The 23990-nt window shown below is 39.5% G+C and overlaps 1 protein-coding gene across 2 annotated transcripts in view; it reads left to right on the forward strand.

The window, feature by feature from the left end:
- The window catches only part of LOC116582454 (ferritin heavy chain-like), a 109179-nt gene that overhangs the window by 46716 nt on the left and 38473 nt on the right, over positions 1–23990 (forward strand). For both annotated transcript variants that reach the window (XM_032329860.1, XM_032329861.1), the window contains exon 2: positions 15137–15187. In XM_032329860.1, coding sequence (XP_032185751.1) covers positions 15178–15187 — 10 coding nt within the window. In that variant the 5' untranslated portion in view covers positions 15137–15177. The remainder of the gene's footprint in view (positions 1–15136; positions 15188–23990) is intronic.

Raw genomic sequence — 23990 nt, forward strand, 5'->3', positions numbered from 1 at the left:
TGTGATACATCACATTAATAAAAGGAAGGATGAGAACCATATGATCCTCTCAATACATGCAGAAAAAACACTTGACAAAACACAGCATCCTTTCTTGGTTACAACTGTCCACAGTGTAGGGATAGAGAGAACATACCTCAATCAATATCATAAAAGCCATCTATGGAAAGCCCACAACGAATATCATTCTCATTGGGGGAAAAACAGAGCTTTTCCCCTAAGGTCAAGAATGTGACAGGGTGCTCACTCTTACTACTGTTGTTCAATATAATACTAGAAGTCCTATCCTTAGCAATCAGAAAACAAAAAAGAGGGATGCCTGGGTGGCTCAGTTGGTTAAGTGTCTTCCTTTGGTTCAGGTCATGATCCCAGCATCCTGGGATCAAGCCCAACTTCAGGGTCCCTGCTTCCTGGGGAGTCTGCTTCTCTCTCTCTCTCCCCCTGCCTCTCTCTCTGGCCTTTACTCTCTCTCTCAAATAAATAAATTAGATTTTTAACAAAATTTAACCCCCTTCCCCAAAAAAGCATTCAGACTGGCAGAGAAGTCGTCAAACTCTCACTCTTTGCAGATGGCATGATACTTTATGTGGAAAACCCAAAAGGCTCCACCTCAAAATTGCTAGAACTCATAAAGCAGTTCAACAACGTGGCAGAATATAAAATCAGTGCATGGAAATCTTTTGCATTTCTCTATACTAACAGTGAGACAGAATAAGAAGAAATTAAGGAATTGATCCCATTTATAATTGCATCAAAACCCATAAAATACCTAGGAGTAAACCTAACCAAAGAGGTAAAGGGATCTGTGTTCTAAAAACCACTGAACACTTATGAAAGGAATTGAGGAAGACACAAAGAAATGGAAAAACATTCCATGGTCCTGGGTTGGAAGAATAAATATTGTTAAAATGTCTGTGCTACCCAGAGCAATCTATACATTCTATGCAATCCCTATCAAAATAACACTGACAGCTTTTCACAGAGCTGGAACAAACAGTCCTAAAATTTGTATGGAATCAGGAAAATTTGTATGGAATAGCCAGAGAAATGTTGAAAAAGAAAACCAAAGCTGGTAGCATCACAGTGCCAGAATGGAAGCTGTGATGCAAGAAAGAAAGCTCTCTTACAAAGCTGTAATCATCAGGACAGTATGGTACTGGCACAAAAACAGTCACATAGGTCAATGGAACAGAATAGAGACCCCCAAAATGGACCCTTAACTGTATGGCCAACTAATCTTCCACAAAGTAGGAAAGAATATCCAATGGAAAAAGGACAGTCTCTTCAATAAATAGTGCTAGGAAAATTGGACACCCATATATAGAAGAATGAAACAGGACCATTTTCTTACAACATACACAAAGATAAAGTGAAAATGGGTGAAAGACCTAGACTGAGACAGGAGTCTATCAAAATCCTAGAGAAGAACATAGCCAGCAACCTCTGTGACCTCGACCTCCACAATTTCTTGCTAGACACTTCTCCAAAGGCGAGGGAAACAAAAGCAAAAATGAACTATTGGGACTTCATCAAGATAAAAAGTTTCTGCACAGCAATGGAAACAGTCAACAAACTAAAAGGCAACCTACAGAATGGGAGAAAGTATTTGCAAGTAATATATCTGATAAAGGGCTAGTAGCTACGATCTATAAAGAACTTAAAAACTCAACACCCAAAATTCAAAGAAATGTCAAGAAATGGGCAGACGATATGAACAGACATTTCTCCAAAGAAGACATACAAATGGCCAACAGACACATGAAAAAATACTCCATATCACTTGGCGTCTGGGAAGTACAAATCAAAACCACAATGAATACCACCTCACACCAGTCAGAATGCCTAAAATGAACAAAACAGGAAACAACAAATGTTGATAAGGATGTGGAGAAAGGGGAACGCTCTTACACTGTTGGTGGGAATGCAAGCTGTTACAGCTACTCTGGAAAACAGTATGGAGGTTCCTCAAGGAGTTAAAAATAGAGTGGTACCTGGGTCACTTGGTCAAGCATCTGCTTTCAGCTCGGGTCATGGTGCCGGGGTCCTGGGATTGAGCCGTACATCAGGTTCCCTGCTCAGTGGAAGGCCTGCTTCTCCCTCTGCCCCTCTCCCCAACTTGTGCTCTCTTTCTCTCTCTCTTTCAAATAGATAAGTAAAATCTTTAAAAAAGTACTTATATAGACAATCATCTTTAAATAATTTTTGTCTTCCTTTCCAGTCTTATTTTTTTATTGGAACGTACCACTATTTGTCACAATTTAACATATGGGACATTTGCTTGTTTGTTTGTCTAAACAAGCACAGGTGAATTAGTTCTTCCCATCTAGATTATAACTTCCATGAGAGCAGAGTTTTTTTTTTTTTTTTTTTTTTGGTCTTTTGTTTGCTGTTGTATCCCTAGAACCTAGGCAAGTAGGAGAAACACAATGTGTGTTTGAGAGTTACACAGTATGTATTTGTTGAATTGAAAAGATGACTGTGCTGAGTCTGCTATATACTACTCTACCCAAATCTCAGGATAACTGGCAAGCAGATGGAAACAAAATGTTATTTTCTTCATTTGCATAATTTTCCCGATTTGGTTTTCTAGATTCTAAAAAAGGTAAGTATCCAAGGAATTCCATAATATCTGACAGCACTTTTGATACTGCTGCCTTTTGTATATCACTGGAAGGAACAGCATCTATAAATATTAATACATGCATATATTGTTTCAAAAAACTATTTTATATATTATAGTTTTCTAATTTATTAATTTTGTCATATAATTAGTACATGCTACTTATGTTTCTCAAGCCTTTATGTCATTTGTTACACATTGAGTTAATGGATTTGGGAAAGTGAATGGCATATAGTAAGTTACCTGAAGGTTAGGGTAATTGAAGAATTAATTAAGCAGGCTTTTGGGGAATAGTTTCTTTATGAATGCAGAGGTATTTAGTGGCTTCCCACTATATTTAGAATAAAATCCGAGCTTTTCACCCAGTAAAGCTTTATATAATTTGACCTATTGTCTCTGACTCCCAGCTTCTCTCTTGCTGGTCATGCTGAAGCCATACAAAACTTCTTTCAGTTTCTTTAATACCTTTTGTTCCTTTATGTATATTTAAAAAGTTATTATGCTTCCCCAGAGCCTCTAAGCTTTATTAGGGCATATTTGTTTTATTTACCATCAAATCCCTACTGCTAACAAAATTACTCAAGTGTGGTAAGCAGTAAGTAAGTATGTGTGGAGTGACTATATACATGATTGAAAGAGCACTGGACTTGGTGTCAGGAACTCTAGATGAAAATCCTGGATTGTGTTCTGAGTCTTAATCTGGATGCTAGTTACACAGATATGTTTGTGAAGTCATTGAGGTACACAGTTATAATGTGTACTTTTGATGTGAATATGTTCATAAGTTAAAGTCAACAATCATGGGGTGCCCCTACTTACTAACTGTGTGAACATGAGTGAGTCACTTCCTCTGAAATTTAGTTTTATCATTTATCAATAGGTATTAGTGTACTTACCTCATAAGGTTGTTGCAAGCACCAATAAGATGATATATGTGAAGCTGCCTTATGGTTGTGGAGATATAATATATACCAGTGGAATCATTATTATTTCAAGTGGAGAAGATGCAGAGGGCAAGCACTCAGAAACCTAGTAGAACCCACCTCTTATAGGAAAACCCTTAGGCAGCTGACCAGAGCTGGGGCTTTAAAAGTTACTGAGGGAAGGGGCACCTGGGTGGCTCAGTGGGTTAAGCCTCTACCTTCAGTTCAGGTCATGATCCCAGGATCCTGTGATCGAGTCCCGCATCGGGCTCTCTCCTCAGCAGGGAGCCTGCCTCTCCACTCTCTCTCTGCCTGCCTCTCTGCCTACTTGCGATCTCTGTCTGTCAAATAAATAAATAAATCTTAAAAAAAGAAGTTACTGAGGGAAGAATGGACTTCATCTCATCTCTAGAGTATGCAACAGGACCCTTAGTCCTTAGTCTTAAAAATGAGAACGGGGTGGGACACCAGTGGCTCAGTTGTTAAGCTTCTGCCTTTGGCTCAGGTCATGATCCCAGGGTCCTGTGATGGAGCCCTGCATTGGGCTCCCTGCTCATAGGGAAGCCTGCTTCTCCCTCTCCCACTCCCCCTGCTTGTGTTCCCTCTCTCACTGTGTCTCTTTCTGTCAAATAAATAAATAAATTCTTTTAAAAAAATGAGAAGGGGCTTTGGGACTTAAGGAAGAGCAGGAGACTAGGACAGGCAAAGCCTTTAGTAGGTGGCCAGAAATTAATGTAATGGTGTATTGAGTACCAGGGAGGATAGTGAAGTGATTGACCTACCTAACAGTCATGAGAGAGCCATGCAGCTGAAAATTAAAGCCAGCATTGAAGTGCTTCTCTACAGATTAAAATGTAGCTTGCTGGGTTTCAAAAATAATGAAGAGCTAGATATAATTGAATCTCAAAGGATCACTAGAAAAAGAATCACTCCCAGGGTTAGGAGTTTCCAGACTATGATTGTCACTGGAAGGCTGGGAAAAGAGGAGTAAGTGCATGTAAAGGGACCTAAAATGGGAAGGGAAGCTCTTAGAAAACTGGTGGTACACATTCCAAATTTTAATAGTACATGCAGCTAAAGCTGCAGCTTTAAAATCAGATTTTATTGTTAAAAATTCAGCTCATAAAATATATTCTACTCTCTATCTTAAGTAGTTATCGTTATACTTAATGTATTGAACCAGATTGATCAACTAGAAAATAAACTACCAGAACTAGACTGAACCAAGACATTTTAAAGATTTTATTTATTTATTTATTTATTTGACAGAGAGAGAGAGAGAGAGATCACAAGTAGGCAGAGAGACAGGCAGAGAGAGAGGGAAGCGGGCTCCCTGCTGAGCAGAAAGCCCGATGCGGGACTCAATCCCAGGACCCTGAGACCAGGACCCGAGCCGAAGGCAGCGGTTTAACCCACTGAGCCACCCAGGCGCCCTGAACCAAGACATTTTAGCAGAAGAAAATTATTGTCATTCTCATAAGTCCTCCGAACGCATGTTTATTGTTATCAATAACTGTTCTGGTATCATTTTATGTTCTTTCAAAGCCTGTGAAATTAGGGCTACCATTAATAATCCCATTATGGATAAAGAACCTGAAGCTTAAAGAAGTTAAATAATTTGCCCAGGGTCGGATAGTAATTGGCAGGGCAGACCCCACACCCTGGCTTGTGTGGTGACAAAACCCATACTCGGACCTGTTGCTGGAACTCACATCAGGATGTGTATAACCTACTGTTATTTAAGAGGCCCTGATACTAGAAATCAGCTTAGTGCCGGCATGCCTTCCATATATAAGAAATAACACACAAGGGCGCCTGGGTGGCTCAGTGGGTTAAACCTCTGCTTTCGGCTCAGGTCATGATCTCAGGGTCCTGGGATTGAGTCCCGCATCGGCTCTCAGCTCGGCAGGGAGCCTGCTTCCTCCTCCTCTCTCCCTCTGACTGCCTCTCTGCCTACTTGTGATCTCTCTCTGTCAAATAAATAAAATCTTAGGAAAAAAAAAAAAGGAACACACAAAGAAGATGCCCTGTCAGTTGTAGACTAAGGAATCTTACTTGAACATACTGGAAGGGACTATCATCTATGATATTGTCTTAATTGATTTTAAGTTCCAGAAAAGCAGAGAATTTGTCTCTTTTCTTTCCCACTGTTTCTCTGAAGCAAAGTTTCTCATCCTTGACCCTATTGACATTTTGGATTGAATAATTCTTTGTTGTGGGAGGGCTGTTCTGCATATTGTAGGATGTTTAGCAGTATCCCTGTCCTCAGCCCATAGATGCTTGAAGCACTCCTCCCCAGTTGTGACAAATGAAAATATCTCTAGACATTGCAAAGTGTCCTGTGGGGAGAAAATTGCCCATAGTTGAGAACAACTGTCCTAAAGAATAGAGCAGTGGCAAGTAAAGAATAGAGTTTTACTGGCAAGTAAAAGCAGTGGCAAGTAAAGAATAGAGTTTTACTGGCAAGTAAAAGACATTCAATTAATATTTATTTTTTTATTAATTTTTAATTTTTTAAATAAACATATAATGTATTTTTATCCCCAGGGGTACAGGTCTGTGAATCGCCAGGTTTACACACTTCACAGCACTCACCATAGCACATACCCTCCCCAATGTCCATAACCCCACCACCTTCTCCCGACCACTCTCCCCACAGCAACCCTCAGCCTGTTTTGTGAGATTGAGTCTTTTATGGTTTGTCTCCCTCCTGATCCCATCTTCTTTCCTTTTTTTCTTTTCCTACCCCCCAAGCCCCCATGTTGCATCTCTACTTCCTCATATCAGGGAGATCATATGATAGTTGTCTTTCTTTGAAAAATGACTGACAGAATGGGAGGAGATATTTGCAAACGACATATCAGATAAAAGGCTAGTATCCAAAATCTATAAAGAGCTTAGCAAACTCAACACCCAAAGAACAAATAGTCCAATCAAGAAATGGGCAGAGGACATGAACAGACATTTCTGCAAAGAAGACATCCAGATGGCCAACAGACACATGAAAAAATGCTCCACACCACTCAGCATCAGGGAGATACAAATCAAAGCCACAATGAGAGACTACCTCACACCAGTCAGAATGGCTAAAATTAACAAGTCAGGAAATGACAGATGCTGGCGAGGATGCGGAGAAAGGGGAACCCTCCTACACTGTTGGTGGGAATGCAAGCTGGTGCAGCCACTCTGGAAAACAGCATGGCAGTTCCTCAAAAAACTGAAAATAGAGCTACCCTATGATCCAGCGATTGCACTACTGGGTATATACCCTAAAGATACAAACGTGGTGCTCCAAAGGGGCACATGCACCCGAATGTTCATAGCAGCGATGTCCACAATAGCCAAACTATGGAAAGAACCTAGATGTCCATCAAACAGGTGAATGGATAAAGAAGAAGTGGTATATATACACAATGGAATACTATGCAGCCAGCAAAAGAAATGAAATCTTGCCATTTGCAACGACGTGGATGGAACTAGAGGGTATTGTGCTTAGCGAAATAAGTCAATTGAAGAAAGACAACTATCAATAAATATTTTTTGATTAATGACAGGAATGAACATTGTTCTACAAAGTGTACTTCTTGTGATGTGCAAAATAACTGTAGGAAATCCTGAAAAAGTTTGAGAATTTTAATAGTTACTCATTTTATATGCGTTAGAAAAATAAAATATAATCGAACCCATGCTTTCCTGTCCTATTTTATAGGACAGGACTAAAGTGGATACTGAAGTAAAAAAATAGGAAGGAAATTGAAGAAGACACAAAAAGATGGAAGACCATTCCATGCTCTTGGATCAGAAGAATAAACATTGTTAAAATGTCTATAATGCCTAGAGGAATCTATACTTTTAATGCCATTCCGATCAAAATTCCACCGATATTTTTCAAAGAGCTGGAGCAAATAATCCTAAAATTTGTATGGTATCAGAAGAGACCCCAAATCGCTAAGGAAATGTGGAATAACAAAAATAAAACTGGGGGCATTACGTTTCCTAATATCAAGCCTTACTACAAAGCTGTGATCACCAAGACAGCATGGTACTGGCATAAGAACAGACACATAGACCAGTGGAACAGAGTAGAGAGCCCAGATATGAACCCTTAACTCTACGGTCAAATAATCTTCGACAAAACAGGAAAAAATATACAGTGGAAAAAAGGAAGTATAGATGATAAATGCATCTAGCAAAAATCATGAAATTGATTAAGATGGTATGTAAATAATTTGATGCAGTGATCAATACTAAGGGAAACTTAGGCAAACATAATGTGTCCCAAATACACTTGGTATGGGAGCTTCCCCTAAGTCTGATTTGTTTAGGGCACTAGAACCCTCCCAGGGAATGATCTAGTGCCCTGTGCAAACTAGACAAGTAGAAGACAAATTGTTTACCCTCTGAGAATTGGACAGTCTGAGATATACTGTAATATATGCACATCTGGAGGAGATAGCACCTAAATTCCATATTATACGAGAGAACAAAGGAGAAAGAGATTACTTCCTGTTCAGGTAATGAGGAAAGTCTTCACTGATGTTGCGGGATGAGTGGAATTTGAGTAGGTGTCGATAATGCAGAGGAAAAGATCAGAGACATAGAATTGGAACAGTTTAAAGCATATTTAAGGGGTGGGTGGAGGCCAATTTGACCAGAGTGTCGTGTAACTGTTAAGAAAGGTGGAACCTGGTTATAGAGAGTGTTTAATGCCAGGCTGGGTAAAACCATGGAATGGTGATTTTTATTTCCTAATGTCTGGCTAACACCTGCTCTACTGACATTGTTTTTTGTTTGTTTGTTCGTTTTTTCAAGTGTGTTGCTATTACTCTGGAAGTAATGTTTGGGATGGGGACCTGAGAATCAAGTTTGACAAATACTCCTACTTAGAGAGGTATAAAAACTAGAGAAAACACACACACACACACACACACACACACACACACACACACGGCTGAAAAAAAGAAAATAGAGTGGAAAGAGCAGGCTACAATGTGGTATCAGAAGCATGGTGGTAACCTGTGACTGGGGGAGTTTGGAGTTTGGGAGTAATGCGGACATTACGCCTTGAACCTCTCACCTCTGTAAGGAAGTTGTTTTTCGTAAAGTAAGGTTCTGGTTGTTGGAGGTTTGCTCCTGGAACACTAGGTGAGGCAGCTGCCAGGAAATAGTGATTTTCTCCTCCTCAGTTTCATCTTGCCCTGGAAGACGGCTGCTTTCGACGCTTTTCCACTCCACCATGTTGACCTCCAGAGAGGCAAGTCCTCTTTGAAAGTCCTGGCCCATGCATGACAAACCTTTCCTTTGTAGTTCCTCTGACACAAATGCAAGGGGCTTGATTGTTTTCAAAAAGGCTTTAAAAAATATTAAGGAAGAAAAAGAAATAAAACACAAGAAGTTCTGCCAGATTTACCTAGTGTCTGATATCACTGTACTCTCACCAATCAGAGCTCCTTTCCCTACTGCCATCAGAGATACGGTCTCTAAATCGAAATTTAACCATATGACTCCTGTGCTTAACTCTTTCATGATTTCTCACACAGGGATTGAGTTTTAGTACAGTAGCTTTCATACAGTTTTTCCTGGAGTGAGGTCGGTTTTGTGGTTCTTTTTACATAATAGTGATTTTATTTATCTGACTTGGAGGATTACAGTGGAAGTTAAGGTGATACTTGAGAAGGGTAAAAGACATTCTATGAATATGTATGAGAGTCCCAGCTCTTTCCTAGAGCCTTCCCTGAATAGCTTCATCTGAAGGGTCAGGGGGTCACTAAATTTCAGACTCTGCTTCCTGTGGTGCTGGCTTTCTCATGAGGTATATCTGTGCTGCCTCAAGGAGAAATCCCAGTGGGTGAGACTACAGCTGTCCACCTCAAGTGAACCTGCAGAGTTTGGCCCTGACCCATTTTATGTACTGGTATTCTGTATAAGATTTTTCTGAGAGTGGTTTGCAGCTTCAAATAAAAGGGGTGGGGGCAGTAGTGAGAGAAACCATTAGATGATCTCTAAAGTTCCTTTTGGTTCCAAAATTCTCTTAGAATCTAACCCCCCTGACTTTTGTTCATTCACTTTATGTTAATTTTGTTCTGTACAATTACTACCTTGTTAGAAAATAACAAAATTTCAGAGCTGCAAGAGGCTTTCGTAATTGCCTTGTCCAGTTTCCCAAACTGAGCTCCAAAGAAAAGGACTCATGAGAAATATTGATTACTTACAAACGGATTAAGTAGCCAAATACTCTGAGAGACTATACTTTGATCACATTGCTAATTAGCATTTTTAAGACTCTGGAAAGTATTATAATAAACCCATTTAACTTTAACACAGCATTTCTTATATTTATTTGATCGGAGCCCTGATTTTGAATAATGCACTTTTAACATCCTGTGGAGGACAATTTGGGAAACACATGTAGTTCAGTGCCCTTCATTTGTAAGGAATTTGAGATAGAAAGTTATTTTCCAGCGTCACACAACTAGTTATCAGGTCTCAGTCTCATATATATTCCCTAATTGTCTCTGTTTCATATATTTCTTTTTTTTTTAATTTATTTGACAAACAGAGATCACAAGCAGGCAGATAGGCAGGCAGAGAGAGAGGGGAAAGCAGGCTCCCCACTGAGCAGAGAGCCCGATGCGGGGCTTGATCCCAGGACCTTGGGATCATGACCTGAGCCGAAGGCAGAGGCTTTAACCCACTGAGCCACCCAGGCATTTTTTTTTTTATGGCTTTTTTTGAGATATAGTTGACATAAAGCATTGTGTAAGTTTAAGGTATATAAGGTGTTGATTTGAGGGGCACCAGGCCTTTGCCTTTTGGTCATGTTTTCAGTGCATAGATTGTTCACTTCCTTGGTTAAATTTATTCCTGTATTTCTTTTTCTTTTTGATGCCATTATAAGTGGGGTTATTCTTTATTTTTCAGACAGTTCATTGCTAGACTCTGTAAACAACTTTTTTTTTTTGTATGTTGATTTTTAGTCCTGCAATTTTACTGAATTCTTTTATTCTGACAGGTTTGTTTGTTTGTTTGTTTGTTTGGAGAATCTTTAGGATTTTCTGTATATAGGATCATATCATCTTCAACCAGGGAGAATTTTACTTATTCCTTCCAGAGTTAGATGCTTTTTTTTTTCCCCCTTGCCTGATCACTCTGGCTAGGACCTCTGTACTATGTTGGGTAGGAGTGGGGAATGTGGGCATCCTTGGGAATGTAAGACCATTCCTGATCTTAGAGGAAAAGCATTCGACTTTCATCATTAAGTATGATGTTAACTGTGGGCTTCTCTTACATGGCCTTTATTATATTGAGGTATATTCCTTCTGTACCCAGTTCGTTGAGAGTTTTTTTTTTTTTTAAATCGTGAATGAATGTTGAATTTTATCAAATGCTTTTTCTGCATCTATTGAGATGATTATATGATTTTTCTCTTTTTTTTTTGAAGAGTTTGAACAGGATTGACTAATTCTCTAAATATTAGAATTCACGGGGTGCCTGGGTGGCTCAGTGGGTTAAGGCTCTGCCATTGGCTCAGGTTATGATCTCAGGGTCCTGGGATCGAGCCCCGTATCGGGCTCTCTGCTTAACAGAGAGCCTGCTTCCCCCTGCCTCTCTGCCTGCTTGTGATCTCTCTCTCTCTGTCAAATAAATAAATAAAATCTTAAAAAAGATTAGAATTCACCACAGAGACCATCTAATCCGTGACTTTTCTTTTTTGAGAGGTTTTTGATTATTGATTCTATCTCCTTACTCATTAGTGTGTTCACATTTTCTATTCATGATTTAGCCTTGGTGGGTTATATGTTTCTAAGAATGCATCAGTTTTTTCTAGGTTGTCCAATTTGTTGGTGTATAGCTGTTTGTAGTAGTCTCATTTTCCTTTGCATTTGTGGTATGACTTGTAATGTGTCCTCTTTCATTTCTGATCTTATTTTTTTTCTTGGTCTAGCTAAAGATTTGTCCATTTTGTTCATCTTTTTAATGAATCAAGTCGCTGTTTTGTTAATTTTTTTCCTATCTTTTATTTCTGCCTTATATTCAGTGTTTATTTCTTCTACTAACTTAGGGCTTGTTTTTTTTTTCCTTGAAAGTTCACTGCTATAAACACCCCTCTTAGAACTGCTTTTCCTGCATTCCATTGTTTTCCTTTTGCTGTGTTTCTATTTTTTTGTATCTCAAGATTTTTTTTTTTAATTTTCCCTTTGCTTTCTTCTTTGGTCCATTGGTTGGTCAGGAGTATGTTGTTTAACTCCCATGTATGAGAATTTTACAGCTTTCCTCCCATTCTTGATTTCTAGTTTCATACCATTGTGCCTATAAAGGGTAGGTGATATGATTTGTTTACTTGAATTTGTTGAGACTTGTGGCCTGCCATATGATCTCTCATAGAAAACCTTTCATGTGTACTTGAGAAGAATGTGTATTCTACTGTTAGATGGAATGCTCTGTTTATGTCTGTTTGGTCCCTTTGGCCTATACTGTTGTTTAAATCTGCTGTTTCCTGATTGATTCTCTGTCTGTACAATCTACCGATCACTGAAAGTGGATATTAAAGTCCCCAACTATTACTGTATTGCTGTTTATTTCTCCTTTGTGTTGGCATTTGCTTTATGTATTCACATGTTTCAGTATTGGGTGAATAAAGGTTTACGATTGTTATATATTTTTAATGAATTGACCCTTTTTCATTATATAATGACCTTCTTTGTGTCTTGTGACCATTTTTAGCTTAAAGTCTATCTTGTCTGGTAACAAATATAGCTATCTCTACTCTTCTTGGTTATCATTTGCTTGCAATATCTGTTTCTGTCTCTTAATTTTATATGTGTCCTTAAAATTAAAGTCTCTCGTAGACAGTATGTCATTTGGATATTGTTTTTTTTTTAATCCATTCAGCCTTTCTGTGTTTTTTGGTTGGTGAATTTAATCCATTTATATTAAAAGTAATTATTGATAGGTAAACTGTTCTGTTCTGTTGAATTCTGCAGTTCTGTTTTTAGCTGTAAGATTTCTGATTTTGATGGTTTCTCTTTCTTTGTTGTACTTCTCCTTTTGTTCATGGCATTGTTTTCCTATTTTCATTTACCTGTGTATTCTTGTAGTTTATTAAAGTTCTTTAAGAGGATTATTCTGAATTCCTTTTCAGGCAATCTATAACTGTTTTGTTAGGGTCACTTATTGAAGCTTTATTAGTTTCCTTTGGTGATGTTATGTTTACCTTTTTATTCATGATTCTTTGCATTGGTGTCTCTGCATTTGCTTAAGCAGCCTCCTCTTTCATACTTTAAAAGTTCATTTTAGCACAGAAAGACCTTCACCAGTCACTAAAGTTTGGGAGTACTGGACAGGTCATCTGGTAGCCTCTGTGGGAAGGCAGGGCTTGCTCTTGGGGTTTCTAGTTGGGCAAGGCCATTGTCCATGCTCTGAGGTTGTGGGGGAATGATGCTGGGGGGGAATGATGCTGGCGGGGCTGGCTGGTGGGCCACTAGCTAGGCTCTGCAATCACCTCTGGTTGGTCAGCGTCCCAGGTTGTGTTCCCTGGCAGGGTGGCGCCACTGGATGAACTCCTTGATTGTACAGGGCTGCAGGATGGGCTCTGCAGTCACCCCTGGTTTTATGGGGCCTCAGGTTGTGCTCCACAACCAGATGGTGCCACTGGCTGAAGTCTGTGCTTACACAGGGCCCACAGTTTATGCCCTGAAGTTGAGTGGGGCTTATTCATCTTCCTGATCATGTAATGCATGGGCTGTGCTCACCTGGAAGGCAAGGTCATTGGCTAGATTTCCTTGTCTGGTGGGATCACAGGCAGTGCTCCTTGACTGGATGGTGTTACCAGCTTGGTTTCCTACCTGGGCAAGGCTACAAGCTGTTTTCAACAATTGGGCAGGGCCAGTATTCTGTGGTCCTCTGCTTGCTAGGGTTGTAAAGTGAGCTCCATGACTGGATGAGATTGTAGGCTGGGCTGTGTCTCACAGTACAATAGGCTGTGCCCCCACATTTCTCAGATCACTACTCAGGCTCCTTGGTTATATGGGCCCAGAGGCTATGCTGAGCTGTTGCGCATGGCTGCTGGCTTGACTTCCTGACTGAGCCAGGGCTATAGGATGAGCTCTGTGGCTACTCTAGTTATCTGGGCCTCCTGGGTGGGCAGAGCTGGAGGCTATGTTCAGCACTAAGGTGGGGCTGAGAATTGGCGTCCCTTCTTGGGCAGCGTGGTAGAACAGGCTCCCCTACCAGTATGGCTCAGTGACTAGGGATCCAAATCAGGCAAAACTGCCAATCAAGTTCCATAGGCAGAGAGGGCCACTGGCTCACCTCTGCAGATGGCCAGAGCTGCTGGCTAGGATCTCTGCTCAGCAGTGTTGCTGCAAGCAAGAATGCCTTCTGCCAAGACCTGCTGTAAGCCCCATGCCCTTCTCCCTCTTTAGCTGATCCCCAGTGGTCAAGCCCTGCAGATTCTTCCACTGACCCCTATGAGGCAAGACATGAGTGGACTTCCTGCAAAGGGGCCCATGTGCTGGGGGAGCTAGATGTCTGCCTTGGGCTCTCTTTTCCCACTGTAGTAACCATCACTCCTGGGCGGCGGTGGTGGAGGGGGAAGCCCTCTCAATGTGGCACTGTAGGGGAAAGGCAGTGGGGTCAGAATGTGTCCAGTTCTCTTCTAATGTCGGATTTTCACACTGATGTTTCTATGGATAGTTGCCAGTTGGTCTTCTTGTGAGGGGTACTATAGTTGAAAATGACCTATATGGCCGTCCTGATGATATCATTCTCTCGTACATGCTTAACTTCAAGTAGGTTATACATTCATTAATGGACAGATAGATGATGTCTTATAATTTTGCCTCTGGTGCTTTGCTCTATGCTGGGAATGTGGCAGGTAGATAATAAATGTGTGGTAATTCTGTGATTGAAGCATTATGGTTTGAATTAGCTTCTGTGTAATGTATTTTCATCTTTTAAAAAAAGAATTGCTTTTCTTCCATGAATACCTGCATTTGGATTATGTGGGTTTTTTCCTACAAAATTTCCGTTGTCAGTAATTCATGGTTATTGATTCATACTGTTTATTGGTAATAGCTCTGTGGGCTGCTTTGCTTCAGGGATAATTTAATTAGGGGTACTGCTGTTTGACACCATTCAGGAAAATGTTACACTGTAAAGGGTATTGGATTTGTCACAGAGTGACACTGAAGAGAAGCCAGGGATAGGCAAACTAATAACATGCTGCTTGGTTATTAAAATTGGGCCTTTCATCATTTTGTTTAACATTTTTTGTTCATGTCACTGCCTTCCTAAGAAATGAGTGTGTGACCAATTTGATGACTTTTATTTGGCAAGGGCAGAAACTAATGCTAGACAAACAAGGACATAGTAAGTCGATACAGATAGAGTCCATGCTTTCAGAATGCTGTGTTTCTGTTCTCTGAAGTTAGATTCCTGTCTGTGATGAAGAATACATTTGTATAGGGGGCAAGGTTCGAATGCACTAAAATGAAATTCTCATGTTGACCACATCGACTTTAATGGAACTTACTCGATGTAGTGACTCAACCTCTGTGAATCTGACTGTGTGTATGTGCTGTGTTTTATACAGGGAGTCATCATCCAGGGACCTACCAGAGACCACAAGAAAACATGGGGAAGAGTAAGTTTCTGTTTGCTTTTTAATAATTCATACTTTCCCCATGTTAATCTATGTATCCAGGAAATTAAATTTGCAACTCAAAAGAGTATTTTGTGGACATCTAAATTGTATTTCTGGTTAGTGTTAGAAAGTTACTGTCTGAAGCAGGGCAGTGCAGAGAAAAACCAACAGACCACATGCTGCTCATTGGCTAGGGTCTTTTGTTTTCCTTCCTTCTGCTCTTTTCTGAACATCTCCCAGTAGAGGGAGAGAAGGCTCAAACTTGATATATATAGACCTGTCCTAATCCCAGCTTCTTTAGAACTCTTAGCAAAGTTACCCATATGCTTCCAATGGTTTCTAAGCCTTGTTGATAATTGACAGAAACGAAAAGATGATTCTGCTGTGCAGCCAGTGACAGTATTAAAAAATTCATCTGTGAGGTTGGTTTATAAATGGTTTTGATTTTCCCTAAAATGTTAAAGCCTGGCATTTAAGAACATTAGATGAATTCCTTTGATATTTCCTTTTTCATGAGGCTATTTACGGGCGGTAGACAACAGACAAATTCAAGGTCATTTTGTTGTTAATATTATCAGCCACCAGTGACTCCATAAAAAATCCTAATCAACATAGACCATAAAACCGTATGCATAAAGGACCTCAGAGGGAGACTTCGTGTTGTGTAGTATAATGAGAAGAGTATTGGTCATAGAGTTAGAGGCCTGAATTCAAATTCTACTTCTACTACCCTGATCATGTCCTAGAGTTCCCCTGCATTTGCTTGTCCATATCCCAAGTGGGATTTATATATTCTTGGAAAGTTGTGGCTGTCATAATGTAATGACGCATATAAAAGTGTGTTAAGAACTCTATAGAAGAGAGCAGTGCAATCTGTTCTCAGCTGTCCTTATTGAATAAGTATACTTTCATTGGTTCTTTTTTTTTAAGATTTATTTATTTTAGAGGGAGAGTATGTGTGCACAAGCAGGAGGAAGGGCAGAGGGAAAAGGAGAAAGAATCCTCAGCGGACTCTGTGCTGAGTGCAGACCTTGATGCAGGGCTCGATCCGTGACCCTGAGATCATGACCTGAACCGAAATCAAAGAGTCAGCCGCTTAACTGATTGAGCCACCCAGACACCCCCATTGGTTCTGTCTTTTAACAGTGAAAATGAAGTGGTTTGGTCAGATGCTTGCATAGGCAGCAGTGCTTGGGACCAGGGTTATGCAACGGACAAGGAGTGCCTCCTTAGGTTTTGTGCTCTAAGCACTTTGCTTGCCACTCCTTGCTATGGGCCCCCTGGTAAGCAGCCCCAGGGATTATGGATCAATCATGAAAAATTTCTTCCTGAACCTTGTTGAGTCAGATTTTACATGTTTTCTCCAGTGATTTCCTGGGGAATTGATTAGCCCCAGGGATTCTAGTTCTTTCCCAGCCTCCACAAAATACAGCAATCTCCTGATAGTTTAGAAATGTAAAAAACATGAGTAAATTTGAAAAGAACTGGTCAAAGTTCTGGGACTGAATCCATGCGGCGTCCTAACTCCAAGTCAGCTATCAACAGAAGTTTCCAGAGTAACTACTGTGGCTTGGTCCTCACCTAACTTCAAGCTTCAGGTGAATGTGAAGAATGTTTGGATTGTTGGATTTCATCATGACCACAGGGAGAAGTTGCACTGAGAGCAACACACTCCTTCTTGTGTCCTCTCTTCCTTTTCAGAATGACCACCAGGTCATTAGCAAGGAGATCATTAGGAGCTTACTTTAAAAGGTTCTTCAGCAAGTCTTTATTTAAATGGTCAGGCAACTAAAAGGAGTTCTTGCTAAAGGATAGGACATGGTAATGTTATCGGCAAGGACGGGCATATTTCCAGTCTGGAGATAAGGGAAGTGCTCCAAAAAATGCTACTTTACAAACACATGGAAGCTTATAATAGCATTTTGACTGTTTGCGTTGGCCACTTTAAAAACATCCTTCACATCCTGAATCTCAAAGACTCTATCCTTTACTCTCTAGGCTTTACTTAGCTTGCCTGATTTCACTTGCTAATTGCTGTCACTGTTAGTGGGGGAAAAAAGATGCTACTATGTGGCAATTTTTTTTCTCTTCTGGCAACATACAATGAAGTTTTTTTACTGGATTTGGCAAAGAGTCTCACAAACATAGCTCAATGTGTCATACAAAGGGACAGCAGGAAAGGAAAATATCACAAAGACATGGCACTAGCCTCATTAACAAGAAGGCATGAAAACAAAGAACACAGCTGGAGAACCATACAGTGTAGGTGAAAAGTTAAAATTAATATTGGCATGAGTTTCTTTAAATATTCTTTGATACTAGATGAAGAAATTATTTATGAATATGTGTTAGATGAATCATTCTTTTATGTGACATGAAAAAAAGTGTGAGCCAAGTCTTAAACGTGGTGGTAGGAAGATGAGAACACACTTGTCTATTTAATTTTTTTATTAGACCACCATCTGTGTCCATTTATGTGTCATTGAAATCGCATTTACTACAGATATATGAGTTCTGAGCTAGAGCTTCATATATAGGACTTAAGAATATATAATTACTTTGAGATCAACAAGTGTCTATGGAACACTTCATAACTTACAGATATTTCTCATACATTATCTTGATTTGAGTTGTCAGAGAACACTATGATGTAAATAGGGATATTATCTTTATTTTATGGATTACAAAACTGAAGGTAATCTAAACTCCACAGCCTACAAAATGGATAGCCATAATGCAAACCTAGGTTTCCTGATGGCCTGTGCAGTTTTTCTTGTCTTCTAGTAGGCCATGTTTTGAATACCCTAGTCATTAGTAGTGTATAAAGTCAATTAAAAACTTAGGAGGTATCTGTTGATTTGATTGGTACGGAAGAAAATATTTTCTCGGATCTATGACGATGTTCATATATTCCATGGGGGACTGGCTGGACAGATGGGCAAAGAGAAATGACTCATTGTTTATCACCATTTATGATAACAGCTAAAAGACATGTATCAGGTAGTGGAGTGCCTCAAATACCAAAGTCTTCTGAGCAGCGAGGGACACATCCCATACTGCAAGGTGCCTAAAGTAAAAGGTTTAAAATACCACTTAAGCTGGTGAAAGCCACCCTTCCTGATCAATAGGTTTTTGTCCTTGCCGTTTTTCTTTTTTTTTCTTTTATTTACTTGACAGACAGAGATCACAAGTAGGCAGAGAGGCAGGCAGAGAGAAAGGGGGAAGCAGGCTCCCTGCTGACCAGAGAGCCTGATGATGCGATACGGGGCTCCATCCCACGACGCTGAGATCATGACCTGAGCCGAAGACAGAGGCTTTAACCCACTGAGCCACCCAAGCGCCGCACCCCCCTTGAGGTTTTTCTTAACAGGAAGAATAGAATACATTATGGAACACCAGAATAGTAGGAGACAACAAGGGGAGATGCTGTTACAAAAAGGAACAGCATATGTAAATAAAATCATGTATAACATTTCATTGGAGAATGAACGTTTTCACAAGGAAGAGAGTGTGGGGATTATATAAATGTGTATGTATTGGCTCACAAAATGTTATGTACACAATGCTGGAATATTTATCTTTATCGTCTTTGGATGGAAATTAAAACTTTATTCTATGCTTTCACACACACCCCCATCCCCTGAGCAACTGGTGTATTCATGACAAAAAGACACAAGTCTTAGTACTCCACAAAGCAATTCCTTGGGATTTTTCTTGCTAAAAATTTTTGAAGCTATTGTTTCATTATAATGTTCTTGTTTTTTTTTTTTTTAAGATTTATTTTAGAAAGAGAATGAGAGCATAGGGTAGGGAGGGGCAGAGGGAGAAGGGAGAGAGAATCCAAGCAGACTCCCTTCTGAGTGCAGAGCCCGGTGCAGGGCTCAGTCCCACAACCCTGAGATCATGACCTGAGCCGAAATCAAGAGTTGGTCATCCAAGCAACTGAGCCACTCAGGCACCCCTGTTTTGTTACGATGTTTGTATAGAATTTGATTTTTAAGTCATACTTGTTTTCCATGTGAATTTTCTTTATAACAGAACACACTTCTCTTACTGAATGTTCTAAATGCTAGAGCAGCAATTCATGGTATGTATTAGCCTAATACACAGTTATTGATGGTGAATGTCACTGTCTTTACCTTAAGAACAGAGCTTCTGGAAGAAATTCATTATGTTGTCGCAATAATAGCTGGCTACAAGATGCCCTATACCTGTTATACAAAATGGGAATAGTATTTAGCCATGAATCTTCAAAAGGATTAATTTTGCTTCATTGTGTGCCTTAGAAAACAGTAATGGGAATAACTGAATGATGACAAGCAGACAGGGTTATTTGTGGAGAATAATTAAAATGACGTAGCTTTGCATTTTTTGTTTCTCCTCTTCCAGTGGCCTTTAGAGATTTACCTAGCCTAGAAGAAAATCCTGGGTCTCTAAGGTCTGAATCTGAAAAGTCCGTTTCTGTCTTCATTTTCTATACCTAATGGTAACTTAATGCCCATAATGTTCTCATATCCACGAACATATTAAAAAAAACAGTGGCAGTGTGCCAGTTACAGTCTGTTTTTTATTAAAACGTAGCAGCATAATTTCTTTGGGTCACAGGATGTACTTGGCTCCTTTAGCCCAAGGAACGCAAACACGTTACCCCACTTACCAAGACTTAGCAGAAGGAAAGATGGTTTAGAGCCATCACAGTAAACCTCAAAGCTCTTAGATCTGCTGCTGAACTACCGCTCAGTTGAGGCCAGTCCTAAACTTTAACTCTGAGCATACAGTTCTATATTTTCAACCAAGGAATGAACATGCAAAGTGACAAGCCTTGTAAAGTGACTTTCTCTTAGTGTAGTGTCTGCTTTTATTTGACAGCTATTGGTTTATAGTTCAAGTAAAGGCACACAGTTAAAGCCAATTAATTATTTCCTTTCTGGCTTGCATTAAATTTCAGAGTCTCTTTATTATGGCAGCATGTTCATTCCTCTGCCGTTTAGATGAGGTCACCAATTTATTGTAAACCCTTATCTTCATAATTTTATAAGAGTAATACAGATCTCCTTGGGGTTGACAGCAGCCATTATTTTTTCCTGGCAAGTCTTTTCCACTAGGAAAATGAGGTAACTCTTTAAGAAGGGTCAAGCCACTTAAAAAACAAACAAACAAAACAAAGTCATTATAGTGTTGGATGCTTTTGGTCTTTGATACGGTCCTCTCTGCCTTTTACCTATTTAACAAAATAACCTTTGGTACATTAAGTTAGGTTTGCACTGTTGACATTTTTTCTCATAGCATAGAATTCACCATGTTCAAGCGTACAATTCGGTGACAGTAATTCACAATGTTATGTGACTATTTATTTCCAAAAATGTTCATTACCTCCACAGGAGATTCCAGACCAATGAAGTAGTCAGTCTTCATTCTTTCCTCTCCCTCGGCCATGGCAACCTGTAATCTGCTTTCTTTCTCTATAGATTTACCTATTCTGGATATTTCATATGAAGGGAATAATACGATGTAAGACCTTTTGTGTCTAGCTTCGCCCTGCTTTTTTTAGGTTTATCCATGTTGTATTTGTGTTTACCTTATCCCTTTTGTGGCTGAATAATATCCCATTGTATAAATATTACACATTTTGATTATCTCTTCATCAGTTGATGGGCATTTGGATTGTTTCCACTCTTTGGCTATTGTAAGTAATGCTGCTGTGAACACTGTTATACAAGTTTTTGTTGGAATATCTGTTTTCAGTTCTTTGAGACATGTATCTAGAAGTGACTGTTGACATTTTTGGCTGGATAATTCTTTGTATGTTGGGGGTGCTGTCCTGTGTGTTATTAGATGTTTAGCAACATTGTTGGCCTCTCCACACTAGATGCCAGTGGTTCCTTCCTTTCCAAGTTGTGACAATGAAAAATGTATCCAGACATTGCTAAACATTCCCTAGGGGTGCAAAATTGCTCTGGGCTGAGAACCACTGATTTGGAATAAAGGAAAGTAAATCTTTAGAGACAAGCCATAATACACATATTATGATGTTTTTCATAGAAGTAATTTGAGTCTAAAGAAGAGCATTACATGGTTCTGGAAACCAAGGTATAGCCCTGATTCTATAATCAAGCAGTTGTGTCCTTGGGTGAGTCACTTAACTTCTGAATTTCAGTTTTCTTGTCAGTAAAATGAAGGGATTGAGACGGATCAGTGGTTTCCAGTGTACTGCTCAGCGAAGCCCCAGGTTTTCTAAAGGGATCCCTGAGGAGCCACCATGAGGAAAAGGAAGAAAACAAAGTAATCCTGATAATTAGCACCTTCCCCTTTAGGCAGAGCAAGCAAAAGTTTGCATTCTGTTGTCATTCCTGGAGAAAATTCACATATAAACAATATTAATTCCACCAGTAAAAAGTCACTTCTGGAGTCCGTGTCCTAATTACCAAGGGCACTAATTTGTCAGAGAGACTCCATTTCCTAAATCCATTATGCTCTGCCGTTGTTGGCAGGAGGAAGAGGTAGCTGAGTGTTCTCTCTTAAGTGCTATCTGAATAGCCACCTCTGCAATGTGCATTTCTCTCTCTTTTTTTTAAGATTTTATTTATTTATTTGACAGAGAGAGATCACAAGTAGGCAGAGAGGCAGGCAGAGAGAGAGGGGGAAGCAGGCTCCCCACTGAGCAGAGAGCCCCATGTGGGGCTCGATCCCAGGACCCTGTGACCATGATCTGAACTGAAGGCAGAGGCTTTAACCCACTGAGCCACCCAGGTGCCCCTGGAATGTGGCATCACAGAGGTAATATCATACCGTCTATGCTGACAGGTTGTAAAGCATTGACTATAACATAGAGTTTGGTATTTAAAACCGTATTTCGTATTTGGTGACTTCGTCTACCTGCCTTTTCCCCATTAAATGGCTATTATCGGTTACAGTTCTTTCCATATTCTTCCATATGGGACAGAACGATAATCAGTATAGATAGGATCCATAAATTAAAAAGAAACTTTTATGTCTAAGAACTGTAAACACTAAGACAAATGATACCCTTGCTAATATAATTGAGGCACTAGTGAAAGGAGAAATACCTATCTTCTGTTTTGATGATTCCACCTGATTGTGAACTTAATTTTGTATAAATTAGAGCATTTGCTAATTTTGTATTTGTTTTCTGGGGGTAAGGTGTACCCCCTCATCCATAAATATCATGTATTAGAATATTCTACCTTTAAATCAGTTCTTAATGATTGCTGGTAACTTGATTGCTGCCATCTACCTTCTCAGGAAAATTCTTTAATAAGGAGTTATGAATTGTGAAATTCCTTCAAAAGAAAATTTGGCCTTCTACCTTTTTTTATGAGACAATCTGTTAGGCTATTTCTCTGTATCTCATTATTCCTTATTAAGCTTAAGATCATTGGACAAGAGACACCTGAATATATGCTGTAAATTTTGGTTTTACAAGAAAACCATGTTGAGTTAGTAAGACTCACCATGTTTGTTTTGTCTTTAGAGAATACTGACTTTATAGACATACATTACCTCTATTGTTTTCTCTTGTAGAAATCCATTTCTGGCATTTGCGCCAGATGTATTCCTGGAAACCTGCCTGTTATCAGCTGGCATTTTGTCACATACCTCTGGAGGCACAAAGATATATTTTTTTAAGTGTTAGGTAGTGATCATAACCACCACATTGTCCTTAAGAAGCAGCTTCAGGATTTTTTCTTCTCTCTAACACTGAGGCTTCCCACTCTCACTAGCTCAGTCCTATAACTTCAAATTAATTTTTTAAGTATCCAACTTCCTGTATAGCCTTTAACTCCGTAATTCCCATGAAAACATGGGAATGTATGTATATATGTGTATATATATATATATATATATATATATATATATATATATATACAGTGTACATATATATGTATATATAGACTACATGCCACCCTAAGCTGTACATTTGTGACATATTGATTGGGTATATGAACACCTAGACTATATAACAAATTCTGAATTAGAAAACCTACTCCCTATGAAAAAATTAATTTTAAGGTCCTCAAATAGGTTACAGAGGTGAGATACAATTGGGAAATGCCTTTTTTCCACCTTATCAAGAAATAGGAAGATGGTCCAAATGGCATCTTTTTAGTTTACATGACTTTGTTTTTTAGTAAATGAAATGTCACTTTGGAATGTGGGAATTTTGTTTTTCTAGGAAAAGTTATTTCCATCAGTCTGTGATAAGAATTACTTACTTCATACCTTTTCCAGCCAGAAAAAACCTTGAAGGCATTGTAGGCATGACCCACTGAGTAAATAATAGTGTCAAAATGGCTCAGAAGCAAGAAAACAAGGAATTCTGAATATGATGCATCATAGATTTTTTTTAAAGATTTATGTATTTATTTGACAGAGAGAGAGGTCACAAGTAGGCAGAGAGAGGCAGGCAGAGAGAGGGGGGAACCAGGCTTCCTGCTGAGAGAGAGCCTGATGCTGGGCTCAGTCCCAGGACCCTGAGATCATGACCTGAGCCAAAAGCAGAGACTTAACCCACTGAGCCATCCAGGCACCCTGCATCATAGATTTCTATATAAATCTTAGCACAGGGTTGGGTGGGGCGGGCATGCCTTGTTGGTATTCTCTTCTATTTATTTATCTGCTGTTGGTTTAGAGGATGGTGGTTGGTTGGCTGGAAAATAGTGTATTCATATCTCAAAAGGGTTTGGATAAGATAAACTATGCCTACACAACAAAAATCTTCCCAGTTATAAAACTTCCCAGTTACAACTGAAAAGGCCTAAGAAATGATATACAACACCTTAGC

This window comes from Mustela erminea, chromosome X (assembly GCF_009829155.1).
Source record: "Mustela erminea isolate mMusErm1 chromosome X, mMusErm1.Pri, whole genome shotgun sequence".
Lineage (NCBI taxonomy): Eukaryota > Metazoa > Chordata > Mammalia > Carnivora > Mustelidae > Mustela > Mustela erminea.